Source organism: Papaver somniferum, chromosome 7 (assembly GCF_003573695.1).
Source record: "Papaver somniferum cultivar HN1 chromosome 7, ASM357369v1, whole genome shotgun sequence".
Taxonomy (NCBI): Eukaryota; Viridiplantae; Streptophyta; class Magnoliopsida; order Ranunculales; family Papaveraceae; genus Papaver; species Papaver somniferum.
In genome coordinates, this window is record NC_039364.1 from 233,416,570 (window position 1) to 233,433,345 (window position 16,776).

At 36.6% G+C, this 16,776-nt stretch overlaps 1 protein-coding gene across 1 annotated transcript; it reads right to left on the bottom strand.

Annotated features, from left to right (window-relative positions):
* Nucleotides 1-4,458: 4,458 nt before the first annotated feature.
* Nucleotides 4,459-5,334, bottom strand: LOC113296124 (sugar transport protein MST7-like). The gene is made up of 2 exons (XM_026544457.1): nucleotides 5,243-5,334; nucleotides 4,459-5,101 (listed from the first exon to the last, which is right to left on the bottom strand). The coding sequence occupies exons 1-2, from the start codon at nucleotides 5,332-5,334 to the stop codon at nucleotides 4,459-4,461; spliced, it is 735 nt and encodes a 244-aa protein (XP_026400242.1).
* Nucleotides 5,335-16,776: the final 11,442 nt, after the last annotated feature.

Below are 16,776 nucleotides of genomic sequence, written 5' to 3' on the forward strand. Positions count from 1 at the left end.
TCTGATCTTATCGAATTAAGCGGTTGTTTTTGAACAATCGGTTTAGCAAAGGGACTAATGTGCTTAGTTGTTTTTGGTTTGCTAAACTAAATTGGAAAAATTATTTCGGACAATTGTTTCCGTGGTAACATATCAAAATAAGACTACTTGTAGTTTCGGTTTTGATATTGGTTATCAGAACGTGATGTGTGGAACCCTCGTGCCTAACTCTACATGTTTGCAAGTATATTCTGATATTTGGAAGATTATTTTCGTGTTGTCATTTATTTTTTCGTTTTTCTTTGTCATTTTTGTGACAAAAAGGGGGAGAAATATATGGAGTAAACAGATGATGCTGGCATTGATTTCATATTGATTGGCATCGCTAGGGAAAAGAACATTAGTACTTGAATGTTTTATCTAACGAAAGAGTGAAAGCACAGACTAAGGGGGAGTAACATGTCATATAAATTGGTATAACAAAGACGTGTGGATTGAATATCTACCTATCTTCCTTAGGAGGAGTATTAGCTTTGTTATTATAATGTCAACAGCGGCATTTTCAAGGATTGAATGTAAGCAGTTTTACCGTGAATCGGGAATCAATCATATTTGTAATGAATTCTTGTAATTTGTTTATCCATATGATGTAAGAGTTTTGTCACTAAAATTGACAAAGGGGGAGATTGTTAGAGCATTGCTTGGTTGAACCCACCAAGCGTTGGTATGTCAAGTTTGGTTGTCATATTTTAGTGAATCAAAACCCATGTTAAGAGTCGCTTGATTATGTACTAGAGTCAACTTCGTATAGGTTAGCTTGAAAGTATTAGGATATGAGACATTACAAGTATTGCGAAGTCTTGAATATGTGAAGAAGAAAGGAGCTACAAAGACAACAATCATCCTTCCACTTGAGGTTCGTGATATTTGACTTGAACTGTTTCATTCCCTAACGTATCTTTCAAGTCGTGTATATTGAAAACATAACTGCGAAGCATATTTGAATTCTAGATAGACATAGTATTAAGGAATACAATACAAGGTTTATTGCTTAACCATTAAACTTTGTAGATAAGACATCGCCATAATCATTTGAATGCTATTGTGATTATGTATGGGTATGAGGTGAGGATTTCATCCTAGGGAACAATGTTTACATGTGTTCTAAGGAAGTAAGTTCATAAACTTGTTTGTGGACCGAAAAGGAAATTGCCAGGTGTTATTGGTTTTTTTATTCATTGCATATCTTATGAACAACCAATATGTGTGATAGAGTATAACCGCTCACAACTTGTTGTGTTCTTGGTAGAACTATTCACAAAGGCCTGACTTATGTATTGGTATAACTTTTATTAGTAAAACCAATCTTAAGTAATCACCTGTGGTATGATTGGATTTTGTATGTCTGACCAATTAAAAGGGAAAGGGGAACCGATCCTTGTAAGGGGTGCAATACATCAAAGGGAATCGATCCTTGTATGGGGTGTAGCAAGGTTTATAGCAGAAAGGGGAACCGATCCGATAGACATGTGCAACACATATAAGTTAGATACCATATATGTGGGGAACCGATCCTAGTACCTAGTCAACCGAATTTTTGGAAAACTAGTGTGACTATGCACAATACTCACATGGAGGTAGAACTGAAACTTATTTTGGTAGAACCGTTAACCCATGATTGTGATTGAATGTTGGTTTGATCAATCACATAGTTTCTGAAAGTCATATGAACCAATTATAAACTTGTTTGGAAGTGTGGCAATCGGTTTCAAGGTTGTAAATGTGAAAGAGAACTTACAAAGTAAAGATATCGACAAACTTTGAACACGTGTTGTGAATGTTTATTTCTTTAATTGTTCAAAGATATTCCTTAACGGCTAAGGGAAGAGAATCCCATGATCGAAACATAAGTAAGTTAAGAATCTTTTAATTAAGGTTGTTAATTTCATTTTGTAGGGAAATTACTGAATTAGTAATGTGCATTTACTAATTATATTTTCCGAGAGATGTCGATCATTATATTTTGACAGAGCATTTCCAGGAATTATGAAAACAGAATCTTTGCTTTTATGTATATCTTGAGAATATTTTCGGTTTTGGAAATTCCTTGGTGTCCAAACTTCATTGTCTATAAATACTCGAAGTTTGCCTTTCTAGCAAACCAATCCTTCGTAACAACATATTTACTCTTTTGTTGTTGTTACTAGTGTAGCCGCCTATTCGGAGAGGAGAGTAACCTAATTAGGCAAAATCTCTTACGGCCGCTCAGTTTAAAGTATTCTTTGGGATTAAGAAGCTCTAGCGTGTACCATTGGTGGTAAACTAGATAATTGTGGTTTATCTTTGGTTTTCGAGTGATTTGATTGACTAACGGTGGTTGAAATCTGATTGCACCTAGTTTGTTTATTCTTGAGAATATTTTCTTCTGATATAAGATTCACTCAAACTAGTTCAGAGTTTCGACAGGGATCTTTAGACTGTTGTTAGTTCTAAAGCCGATCTTGTGATAATCCATTGTTAACAGACTCCGTTGTGTGCGTGATTGATCACAAGTGATTCAAGTGATTGTGTGCAGTTTTTTATTGAAGATTTAAGAAGAATTGAAGATCTGACTTGAGTTTTATAATCTTTGGTGTGTATAATACTTGTTTCGGTAAAAGAGGATCCAATTAATAATCGGTTTATCCTTGTGGTAGATTGGATTGATTAATTGATTAGATCGGTATCAAGAAGATTCCTCGGATTAAAGGTGTTGTTGGCTTAATATTACGATTACCTTTGGGTGATTGAATATAATATAGATCTAAGGACCTGGCGAGGGAGTTTATGTTCATATAAACGGAAGAGCCTTTGTCCGACTCATATCACTTGGTTGAATAGAGTTGATACCAAACAGATTTGTTGTTCCTTTACTGTTTGGAATACGAACCAAAGGAATTGTTCCAAGTACGTGACTTATTTATAAGTTGGAGGCGTGGGAATACAGAAGGAACTAGGTGAACTATAGGGTTAGTTACTTGGTCTCAAATATACAAAGTTAGTGTGATTCTGTGTAGCGACGTAATCCTGAGAGTATTCAATTCTGGACTAGGTCCCGGGGTTTTTCTGCATTTGCGGTTTCCTCGTTAACAAAATCTTGTTGTGTCATTTACTTTTATATTCCACATTACAATTATTTTATTATAATTAAAGTAAATTACACAAACGTTAATTCATGTTTACTTGATAAGCAATCCTATTGTGTTTGGTCACTAAAACAATGACGACTCTTCAGGATCGTTATTTTTTTTTTTAAATTTCATAATGACTTTTCATACAAATTTGCGCAGAATTTTTTTTTTGCAAACATAAAATTCGGAAAAAAAAAATTGATTTTGATTTTAAAATTTTGCATTAATTAAGTGAGATTACAACTAGCTAGATAAGGGGTAGATTAGGCATTACCAAAATATTTAGATAAGGGGTGACCCAAATTAGGGTGAACTCTTTTGTCCTCTAGTGGGAGGCCCCCAATTACTTTCCAGGGCCCCAATTCAGCGGTGCAATTTAATGACAAGGGTGGGTCTCGGGTATGGAAAGATGTATGTAGAGGCCTTGTTGTAGTTAAAGATAACTATTGTTGGGAGATTTGAAGTAGTCAAACTATTTCTATATAAAAGAAGAATTGGATGCCAAATAGGAATTTTTCACTTGTTTCTAATGCTATGAAAACTGTTGATCAATTGCTTTTGCAGGATGGATCCATATTTTATGAATGCTTTGTTTAACAAGAATATTGTTAAAGACTGTGTCCATTGGGATTCATATGCAAGGAATGGTGAGCTTAGATAGAAGCCAACCAACAATGAGGTTTTCTCTGTCAAATCAGCATACAAGGTAATCAGTATGCGTGAAATTGGGACAATAATTGTGAATTTTCCCAGAAATTAAAGTAATGTGGAAATCTAAACTACCTTCTAAGAGCAAATTTTATGGGTAGTGTCATTCTTTCATTTGAAGGAGTGCACTACCAATTAGAGCAAATTAGGGTCTCCAATGGGTAGGTTTCAACCCACTTTTCCAACAAAACCGTTCATACACTCTTTCATTTGAACGAGTGGTTGGGAGTGAAACACTAGACGGGGACGTTCCCCTGTCAAAAAAATTTGGAACTTTTTGACCAAGACGGGGGATAGTCCCCCGTCTAAGTAGGTTTCTTAGTTTGTTTGTTTTTTGACGGGAGAAAGTCCCCCGTCTAAGTAGGTTTCTTAAATTATTATTTTTTGACGGGAGAAAGTCCCCCGTCTAAGTAGAATTCTTAGCTTTTTTTTTTTTTTTATTAACGGGGAAGTCCCCCGTCTAAGTAGGATTCTTAGTTTTTTGTTTTTTGACGGGAAAAGTACCCCGTCTAAGTAGGATTTTTAGGTTTTTTTCTTTTGACGGGAGAAAGTCCTCCATTTAATGTTCCCTTTTATTTTTGTCCATAATGGCTTCACTCGTTCATATGAACGAGTCCTCTTTTGCCCAAACTCCTCCGTCGTTGGTGCCATGGAGATGTTCGAGCAACTGTTTGGCGTCATCAAACTTTCCAAGCTTAATCATGGACATCGGAGTGTCTGGGAGTAAGAAAGATCGGATGGTGGTGATAGCAGGGATCGCAGCAATGCCTATGCTAACTCTCCAGCCCTGCCCATCTTTGATACTGTTGGTGCTGCAGCTCACAAGATTGGCCACAAAGATACCAATCGCGATCATGATTTTAAAAGCTATATTCAGGGAAGCTAAGTAGTTTCTATGAGCAAAACCCATTTCGGACATATAGACTTGAGCACCCTGATACATTAAGCCAAAACCGCAAGCGTACAGCATCGGACCTATAACATGCATGACATAATTAAATATGTTGGTGGCGAGAGCAAAGACCACTGAACCCATGAACACGAGTGCTCCGGACCAGATCATATGCCTCCTCATATCTAGTCTACTGAAATCATCTCTTCTAATATGTGTCGCAAAGATACCCCAGTAGAGAGTAGCAGGAATGCAAGAAATGAGAATGCCGTGAATGGCCACGGACCCGTTGTAAGTTTCTGGGAGGAATTGGTTCGCGTATCGCCGTATCCTGTCCCAAACATAATCCCTCCTACAAATCCATCATAAACATCAAGCATTTGTATATATGTAGAAATAAATTGCTTAGGGCCTAAGGGGGTGCATGAACCCTAAACCCAACAAAATCATCAGAACAAATAAAAAGCACATACGTGTGATACTGAGAATATACCCGATCAAGAAAGCAGAAGTAATACCAACAAAACAAGCCGTCGGGAAGATCAAAGATATCTTCTTGTCGGATTTCTCGATGTTTGCTCTCATTTTTGACTTAGCCGAGGGTGATTCTAATTCTGTAGGGAGAGTACTACCATGTATTTTTTTTCTTTTTCTTTTTGACACGATTCACGGGCGGCGGGATTTGAACCTTTCCTGGCCAATTGAGCTAGCCCCAGTTGGTTACCATGTTAATGTCTTACTACATATTGTCTAGTATAGATTTTCAAGGATGCTAATAGGGGGTACCAAATTGTTTGGGGGTGTACCAATCCCTTACCAATATGTATTTGTCCTATATACATACTAGTACATCCCCAAATAATTTGGCACCCTCTACTAGTAATCTTGTAGATTTTGATGATGAAGAATTGGAAAACTTTGGCAAAGAAACAGATAGACTGGCCTAAGCGCCTAAGGTATTTTTTTTCAAATTTGGGTCAGTATAATTTGGGAGTATATTTTAATCGATGAAGAATTATTTTCCATCATCCAAAATAAAGAAGAATTAAGTTAGGTTGATCAATAAGGGAAGAAAATATTTTCTCTTGCACCACAATATAACTACTAGTACGGAAATTTTCCACCGAAAAAAGATAATACTACAATAAGCGCTGTTGTTCGCCGGCTTGCACCACATCTCCATGTTATGCAATCAAATAGCCATGTGTCACAGTCACACTAATTCAGAACCTCGCTCTACAGCTAAACTTTATCACATTTCATATCCCGACTGAGACACCGGTAGGATCCATTTTAGCTTTTTATAATCCTCCCAACCGCCGCTCGATCCTACCGGATTAGATTCTCCACTTAAGAAATGTGTAGACTCCCTGGTTTCGTTTACCCTTTACACTCACACAGTCTCATGGGCTTGATGATCTGAAGCTCGTTTACACTAACACAGTCTCATGGGCTTGATGATCTTAAGCGCTTACCTCCCATAACGTGCTAAACTGCCACGCTTATATATGAACTTTTTATTGGAAACATTCATCCTGGATTCCCTATAAAATTTGGTGCTATTATCATCAAAATTTTCAAACATGTCTTCTAATTCCCACTGACAAACCATCAAAATACTAGTTCTATTATTAACTCCCGAGATAATCCAAGTAGTTTTTTTCTTATTTAAATATAAGTAGCTCAGTTAGAAATTACAGAAGTGAATCGTTGACCATTAATTTAGCCAAATAAATGGCAGAAAAGATTTTTTTTTTTTTTTTTTTTTTTTGAAGCATGAAAAATACAAATATTGCACTAAAAGGCTATTACCCACAAAGTCATTAAATAGAATTTGGCTAATAATATGTGGGATTGCCTCGTCCTATACTGATGTTGATAGGTTTCCGTCTACTACATAATTTGCGAGACTATTAGTTGATTGATTCCCTTCTCTATAGTTGTGTTGAATAGTAAAATAAGGAACTTGGTGCATTCTCTGTTTGATTTCGGTAATCATTTCTGCAACATACCAAGGAATTTCAACATTTTTTTAAATAATGAACTACATTAGATTTTCAGAATCTGTCTCAAAGATCACTTTTGGCCGTCGTCTCTCCGTTGATGTCCTTGAGGCTAGCAGAGTTGCCCACGTTTCAGCTACCAGTGCCATAGTTATTCCTAGAGGTTGTGCAAGAGTCATCACGATTTGAGTCGGCGAATCCTGCTCCCACTATTCCCGAGTGTCCCCTAGTTTCTCCATCCGTGTTAATCTTTATCCACTATGGTTACGGTATGGTCCATCCTGCTAATATCTTCGTTGTTGCTCTGATATTTGTTGGTGTGGTTCTGACTGGTGTTTCTCTGGATAAAACCGGGGGCAAGACCTTTTTTGCCCATTCAAATTCATGTTGTTGGTTTAGGATTTGTTCCAGGATGTTGTTCGCTGGTGTATGATGTTGTTTGAAAGCTAGATCATTTCTGAACGTCCAAATGTTTCAGAAAACAAAACAAAACATAAGGGGTATGTATAGCATCTTGTAGAATTTCGGTAATGGTTATTTGATTGTTTATAGAAATGTGGGAGTTGAGGTTGGTTTAGTTTGTTGATAGGAGAGACATCAATTTTTTCCAGGAAGTTGTTGATATTGGGAAGTATATAAGCATGTGTTGAACTGTTTTTGGTTCGGCATTGCGCTAGAGGCATTGGTTGGAATTTGTAATGTTGGTGTGGTTTAATAATTAGAAGGCCGGGAGACCTTCATTTATAGCTTTCCACAAGAAAAGCTGAATTTTCGGGGGGCAGGGTAAGTGCATGCCATAAGAATTTGGTGGTGGGAAGGGGGTTTAGGTGGTGATGGTTGTCTTATTGTATTAGACAATTGTATCATGTGGCAATAGTGTATTTTCCGGATTTTGAGTGTGGCCATAGGATCATATCCGGAGGCATGTCCAGGGGAATGTGTATGTTCATTATATTTTAAATATCTTCCGGTGGAAGGTGATTCAGTTGTTCATGATTCCTGTTATGGGTGGAGGGATCAATAAGATCAGATACTGATTGGATTGGGTAGCATTGGTCCGAGTTCAGATTGTGATAGTGAGGTATCTAATTTTCTTGGGTAAGTGTGTTTAAACCGTTCCCGGTGTAATGGAAAATGAATTGATGGGTGTAGGTATGAGGGATGTCATTTGTTTCCATTGTGGGCTGGACGAAGAAGGAATTGTTAGAGCACTGCTCGGTCGAACTCGCAAGCATTTATATCTCAAGTTTGTTTGTCAAGTTTAGTTAATCAAAACTATGTTCTTAGTTTCTAATCTACTTATAACTATGTCTCGGATTAGGATAGAATGTGTAGTTGAGCTTTAGACTTCACGGCGTTCATCGATTGAAAACGAAGATATACTGAGGAGAGCTTGGAGGAACTTCATCAACAAAAGGTATGTGGGGACTAAAACTTACATATCACTCAGAAGTCTATTCTATTCTATCTCCTAATGAGACTAATTCGCATAGCTATATAGACTTTTATATTATACACATTTGATATTTCGAGCTGAGTGTATCCCGGTTATCTATATCTCGAATATGTGTTGGAATCTTTTTGCTTTAACTATGTTCATCATCATTATTCTTGACGAATTTAGTTGGAAACTAAAGTCAAAAGATGATCATGTGGAAATTGTATTGAAACATCTTACATGATTTGTGTGAGATAATCATTTGATGTCGACTTGGAAAGTTTCGTATTGATTATTCGATCACTTGAAAATTATTTGAAGCTAATAGTTTGTGTCAGACAATTATTTTCGTCTTCTAAGGATGTTTCAATATTTGGAATGAGAATTAACCATGTCTGGATACAACACGGTATGCATACCTAGTATGTGATCTGTTTTATAACGATTCATGTCCGGGAACCTTGTTTGCGTACCTAGTATATGAACGGTTGTATCTGTAAAGGTCCGGGAACCATGTTTGCGTACGTAGTATGCGAACGGTTCTACCTGAGTTGGGTCCGGGACGGCTGGTCAGGTACCTGGTTTGCAAACGAATGGACAAACCAAGGTCCGAAGTTGTTGTTTGCATACCTGGTTAGCGAACTCAGTGGTTAAGTTCTAAAATCGATTAAGTATGATTCTCATGCTCATGAACTAAAACATTTATGAATTAAGGAATGCAATCTTTGAAAATAGTGGCTTAATGTTCATGAAATGATTCTTGTGTAAGAACTTTGTACGATTACGAATCAATCCGATTTTGTTTTAATTTGTTCATATATATTTATAGGAGATAGTGAACAATTGAACAACTCTATGTGAAACACAATTATATTCTTTTGATTATCTTTCATGTTTGATTGATCATCATATTTGACCTGGAAGTGTTAGATGAATGTGGTTAAGACAAAAGTTTACATATGGCTAGTTAACTTCGGTTAACTGTTATTGAGCCAACTCAATATACACGTTTAGGTATGGTTATCCATATCTAAATGAAGGTATATTTCATTTGTGTGTAACAAGCTAAGATCATCTAGCAGTGGAGATTGATTGCTTTATTATTAAGCAGACTTAACTTGAATCTTAAATCAGGATTTCATCTGACGGTGAATATATAATTCTTTGTTACTAAGCTATCTTAGCTTTGATTGTAAGTAACCCTAATTTGAAATACTATATTCGTGAAGCCAGATCCAATTATTTTCCTTGTAGTTGCGTATTCTGATCTTACTTGTTTTATCATATTGAGTATTATCTTCTTTAAGATTTGCTCGACAAGATATAAAAAGTAGTCACAAAGTTCTTCGTCTCATACTTTGTGATTCTGTAGTAACTTCTTCTACCACCATATAGTTAAGTTATTGTGAGGTGATTGATATTTCTAGGTTGCTCTTCGGGAGTATAAGACCGTATTATCAATTGGTTCCTTCTCACCTTGATTTATCATAATACGGAACAAAAATGCATAGGTACTTTTATGGGAGACAGATTTATCTATCATAATAGACTTACCTGTGGGAGACAGATTTTTCTATCAAGTCTTCGACTTTGGGTCGTAGAAACTCTTAGTTATGGGTGAGATCATATAAGGGAATCAAGTGCACAGAATCCGGCGTGGTTCTAGAGGCATAAGGAATGTGATTGTACCTTAATCGGTGTAAGACTTGGTTAGGGTTCAACTACATTCCAGTTCGAAGATAATTTGTAGTATGCTAGTGTATGTAGCGGCTTAATACAATGTGGTGTTCAAAACTGGACTAGGTCCCGGGGTTTTTCTGCATTTGCGGTTTCCTCATTAACAAAACTTCCGGTGTCTGTGTTATTTCTTTTTCGCATTATATTTTTATATAATTGAAATATCATAGGTTGTGCGTAGTTCAATCAATTGGTAAATCCGACCTTTGGTTGTTGGATATAAATTGATTGACACATGGGCATTGGTCTTTGGCACATTTTCGTACCAATAGTAATTGGCATCGTGAAACCACCGGGATCCATGCACTTTGTAGGCATCTTCTTCAATAGCATAGCCGACGCACTCTCGCCAACTTTAGTAATTTCATTATCAAGCAACCTATCCTTCTTTGTGCATAATTCCTTCATGAAATTAGCATACCGTGGTATTATCTTGATGGCCTTTATGAATGGGATGTTGATTCATATCTTATTGAAGATATCCATGAGTGCCTTGTCTTGATCTTCTTTCCTGGACTTAGAAAAACGACTAGGAAAAGGAGGTGGAGTAGTGAAAGTAGGAACCGGTTTCTTAGATTGGTCGGTTGGTGTTGAATCCTCCCTTGGTTCGGCTTCCTCCTTATCTTTGATTAACTCTTCTTCATGATAACTTGGACTCTCCACTTGTCTCCCACTTCTTAGAGTAACCGCATTAACTTTCTCTCTTGGATTCACAAATGGTTGTGAAGGGAACGTTGTGGATATTTGAGCTTTCATTAAGTTCATATCGGTCGCCAATTGTCCCACTTGAGTTTGCAAAGCCTTGATGGCCGAATCGGTCTTTTGTTGGTTTTTTGAAGCAATGACGTAATACCTTGCGTCATCACATTAAGCTTATCATCCATCGAAGATCCTTGTTTCTTCACTTGTGGTTGGAATTGTTGTTGAGTTGGAAACGTGGTTGTTGGAAACCACCTTGTTGCACATATGAATTAGGAGTCATTGCTTGCTTGTTGGCATAACTAAAGTTAGGGTGATCCTTCCAACCGGGATTGTAAGTATTTGAGTATGGATCATACCTTGGCCTTTGAAGTGGAAACAAAGCATTTACTTGTCCGGTCTCATCGTCCAGAATAATTACCGCGGCCATTCGTTGCACTACCCTCTCTATGCTCCCCATCCTTTGATCAAGGTGTAATGATAAATCACTATAACTTCATGCACCGACTTAACCATTGGTTCACCTCTTGTATAGAATTGTTCCGAGTTCGCCGCCATACTTTCAATCAACTCGGTAGCTTGGGCTACCTTCTTGTTCACTAGTGTACCACCACCCGCAGCGTCAAGAAGATATCTATCACTTGTTTGGAGACCTTCGTAGAAGTATTGGATTATCCTAGCGTCATTGAATTGATGGTGTGGACAGCTTTCCACCAATCTCTTGTATCGGTGCCAACATTTATACAATGACTCTCCCACATTTTGCTTCATACCACAAATCTTCTTGCAAATTTGAGTAGATTTTGATGCAGGAAAATATCTCTCGAGGAAAAGTTTTTTCAACCCATTCCATGTTGTGACACTTCCCGAAGGCAAACAATACAACCATTCCTTAGCATTACCCTCCAAAGAGAACGGGAAATATTTCAACATCGCTTCATCCGTATTAGTCTCTGGTGAAAGCATGACCATGAATATGGTATGTAAGTCCATAAGATGTTTGTTTGGGTCTTCATTCACCATGCTGTGAAACTTTGGTAACTATTTAATCAACCCCGGCTTGATCTCGAAGGTTGAGTTTGTTTGAATACACCATTGTTGTGTATCCAACTTGTGAGAAGCCAAGTCCTTGAGTGTACGATCACCCATTGCTTCTTCTTATTCTTCAAAAGGTGGTTCTTGTTCAACCGGTACCTCTTGTTCTAGAACTTATTTTTCTTGCTGAAAAGTCTTATCTTCTGTTACCACCTCTTGTTCTTCCGTATCGTCAAGTCTCGCTTGGAGGATTGTTCATTCCCGCACCTTGGATAATTTCAGTTCTTTGGAGCCAGGGATTAGTACCTGAAATTAATTCTCATAACCAAGTCATAAACGATAATAGAATCTAACAAAACAAGAATAAAGCAAAAAGTAAATAAAAACAAGTAACCACAAAAAATTAATTAGGCGCCAAAATTTGATGCGTGTCGTAATCACAACAAATTAATTAATATTTTTCCACCTAATTAATAAGTAATATAGTATAGTCAAGTTCGTTCCAACGAGGATCAATTTAGTTATAAAAATGTCACAAAAGGGGGTAGGGGTGGGGGGGTTGTTTTAACTTTGCAAAAAGAAAGTAAATAAAGCAATCGAAAGCTTAAGTTAAAATCAATAAGAGAGATTAGATAAAGTAATTGTTCTTCGTTGCAAAAAAATGATCTAAGTTATGTTCTTGTCTACTTTTTAATAGTCATGGATTTTCATCAACCGTAGGTTAACAGGTTCGCTTAGCTAACCCCAAAATTCCTAGTTTCACTGAACAACAGGTTCGCTTAGTTATCAGATTCTATTCAAAAGAACCACCTTAAGGTTCGCTAACAATATGTAATTCTATCAACACATTAAGATTTATGAATTTAGGTTTGATACTAGTAGTTAGACTCAGTTCGCTCGATCCACTTTCTAGCGCTTTCTCCACAGAATCCCTCCGCAAGGTCTTGTGTTTTATACTTTTGTAGTGAATTATTCAACAATTACGTATATCCTAACCACTACTAGCTATAGATTAATTAACAAATCAATTTAGTTGGCCACCTAAACGATCTATCAATCAAGCATAAACATTAATATTAGTAAAAACAATCGAAAATCCTGTGAAAACTTCAAAGTAGGTTTAAAATAAAACTTCAAATCATATGTTAAGAACTAGGAATTTGATACATATGTATCTTCCTATCTCCGGGAACTAGTGATCCTCACGATGCATTGAGGATAGAATTGTAATTTAGGAGGGATTAGTGATTTAAGGAAGTATTCCTATAAAAGGAAAATAAACTCCTAAGAGGTTTGGGAAATCAAACCAAAGTAAGGAAGTATGCCAAGATAAAGAAATACTTCCTAGACAAGGTAATATTCCTAGAAAGGGAAATATACATAGAAAGGGAATTATTCCTAGATATGGAAATAGATTCTTAGAAGGTTTGGGAAACTTTAAATCTATAAATAGAGATGTTTATCTCATAACTAAGACATCTAGAGAGTGTGGTATGACACCTAGAAACGGAGGTTTAACACACATATACCTAGAGAGAAGTTTGTGAGGCAATTAATTATTGTAAAAGCAAGCTTAGAAAAATAGTTTAAGGTTATTTACTTAGAGAGATTGTGAGCGTAACAAAGAGAGAATTATAATAGTTTTATTGTTCATAATCTAGAGAAGATATTTTCTTCGAATCCGGTTTCTAGTGTGTTCTATTTTCTAGTTTTCGTCTATTATTATTTTGAATTCTGCCTCTATAATAATAGTCACCAAGGTACAGAGATCAATACGTATCAAGTTGGTATTAGAGCAAAGTTCGTTTCTTTAGGGAAGATTCCTGTGGTTTATGGTCTTCACTAGATCTCTCTACAAACAACTCAGTGAGTTACTCGAAAAGCAAGAATACGTTAAAAGAACAAGAAAACCAAGGATGACAAAATCAGACGATGAATCTAAGACTGATTAAACAAAAACTACCGACAAGAAGGTGGTTATGTTAGAAAAAGAGATGAAGGCGATTCAAACTACCTTGGAAGATTTGGTTGCTTGTATTCGTTCAAGTACACCAAATCTGAAACTTGCAAAAAAGACGAATCTCCATCTTGGGGTTCGGAAGAAGAGGATGAGGAGGAAGAAGAAGATGAGATTCCTAAAGGCACAAAAGCAACAAAAACTCGTGGTAAGTTTATGAATCATGGTAAGAATCTAAAAATTGATTTTCATGTTGATATTCCACTTTATGATGGAAGTGTCGATGTAGAGAAATTAGATGATTGGATAGAGCGTGTAGAGACGTAGTTTTCTTTATTTGAATATGGTTCGAAAGAGAAGATAGATTTTGCGGCATTGAAGCTTTCAAAGCATGCTCTAATATGGTGGAAAGCTTATCAAAGGCAATACCTAAGTAAGGGAGCATTTCCGTGGAAGGGATTCAAGGATGTTGTGAGAAAACAATTTTATCTGGTTGGCTACCTTGAAGAGAGATGGTTCAAGTGGTACAACTTGAGGCAGTCATACAACCAAATTGTGCAAGAATATACTTCAGAATTTCATAATCAAGCTATGGTTTTCGATTTAGACTTGGAATATTATGATATCTATATGAAGTATATCTCCGGGTTCCATGAGTATATACAGAAGGAGTTGAAGATGTTTTCGGCGGATAATATCTCCGAAACAAGCATAAAATCTAATGCTACCGAAGGCAGGATTAAGAAATCTGATATTGAGGGAAACACCAAGGGGGAGTCTAGAGGTTTCGTTGCTAAAGGAGATGAAAGGAGCAAAGAGGATAGGAAGTCTAAAGACAAAGAAGGTTTGACTTGCACTCATTGTAAACAAACATGACATGTTGTCGACAAGTGTTGGATGAAGTATCCTAATCTAAGACCAAGAGGGTTGCAGAATAAAGAAGCCAAGAAGGCAGCACTAGTCGCACAAGCTCCAATAGAAGTCCATGGACTAACAGAACCCAACTCAAAGCTCTCTCTTATAGCAGGAGCAAAAGATGACCTTAGGGAACGACTCTTCACAGTTAATATGCAGGTTAAGACAACGCTTATAGATATTGTTATTGACCCAGGAAGTCAGAAGAATTTACTTTCACATTCTTTGGTACAAAAATTGGGTTTGGAGACTTTCAAACATCTGAAACCCTATCCTTTAGGGTGGCTTCAAAAGGAAGGTGTGCTACAGGTTTCAGAACAGTGTACGTTCAAGTTTGCTTTTAATGAATCATACATTGATGAGGTTACATGCGATGTGGTTCCATTAGATATTTGTCAGGTTGTACTTGGTAGTCCTTACTTGTGGGATCGAGATGCGATTTTACATAGGAGGGACCAGAAGTATACCTTTACCAAAGATGGGAAAGTTTTTGTAATACGAGCTATAGACTCTCCTCTTGAGGGAGCGAGCTTGATTACAGCCACTCAGGAAAAACGGTTGGTGAATGCTAGCACAAAGTTCATTCTCCTTGTATCCCGTTCTCTTGACGAGAAGCCGAGTATAGTTTGTTCGGAAACCCTAACCAAACAACAAGAAGAAAACTTAGGAAGGTTGAAGATGTTTGAACTACCATTACTAGATAATGACGGAGATGACAAGATAATCTTGACACATGTGGAAGACTTGTGGTTTGATAGACAAGAACCACTCGAAAAGGATTGTATTACGGAGCGAATAGACACTTAGACAAGACAAGAAGATAAGGACGCTTTTCTAGAAGTCGAAGTCAAGTTTCCAGCAAGGAGAGATGGTTCAGCATGGAGAAAGGAATTCTCGGGTTCTCTAACCTCCAAATCTAACTTTCACAGGAGTTCAAGTTCTTACATATGTATCTTCCTCGTTATAGTTTTCCGCATAATATTATTTTATATTTATAATTTAAATATCACGGGTTATATGTATCTAAACCTAAATAGTACCAACTCAACTGTAAAGAACCTATAAGACTCGTTCTTGTTAAATTCGTAACTTGAAATATACATAATAACACTTGTTCTTGTTGGAATTCAGTTCGTGAAGGGTTCGGGTACCTTGTTAACACAACCTTAAATACAGTTTTATAACTGATCGTATAGCTTGTACAAGGATTTTTCATATAGGTTCCCGAACGAAAAAAATTTGGTGGTGTACCAGTTATCCTCTCATTTTCAACACATACACATTTTTTATTGAAATTGAAATTGACTAGAAAAATTCGTACTGCTGCAAGCATTCAAGTTGGATTTACATCTCAAATTTTATTTATCATGAATATCAAGTGCTCTTTTTCCGTGCTACATTCATTTTTTCTTTTGCAGTTGAGATTGCGTTAGCCCCATGAAAGTTGTTAAGAAAGTTTTGAAAGAAAGTTTTCAAGATTATTACCACTGGTGTAATAGGAGCAATCAAGGTTAAATGCATCGCGACGGGACGGGGCTTCAAATGTAGTACGAGCATGGTTTAGATGCCAGTTTTGTTAAAAGCATATATCGTTCGCCACGCCACACCAAATCAAAAATTCTCATCGAACTCGGTGTGTAGCATGGGTTACAAGCCGATTTTGTTAAAAGAAGATAAACCGTTATGAGAAGTTAAATATGGTCGGTGCGTACCCCACACACAAGTCTAGTTTTAATGTAACAAATTTTTTTAGGAGGATATCTGAGTGATATAGGAAACATGTAAAATTTTGTATTCACAAACATGAAATTATTTAGCATAATTTCCCTTTGGAACTTCTAATTAGGAAATAAAACCAATGCAACTTTTTTGAAACCAGAGGTAAATACATTTTATTAAGTCATGTAAGTTTCAACGACTTTTGCACATTAGAAAAATGTTATGTATAGTATTGCCGGTATTAATATAAAATTGCTTAAGCTTCAAAGCTTTTAATTTGATGAGCCAATTCTACTGTATTTTTTTTGTTAAATGTATTGTGCTAAAACTGTTAAAAAATTGACATGATGATAAGAATTATAGAATACTCTAGTTTTATCCCTCTGGTACAGGCCTGGGTAAAACTAGAGTTCTTACCTTTATTGGTGGGATTGTTGGAACGAGAAAAAAAAAAGGACTTGCTAAGATGATGATTAGTGTGTAGAATAGAAAAGGTGATGCGTTGCAGAAGATTCCGTCGAGCT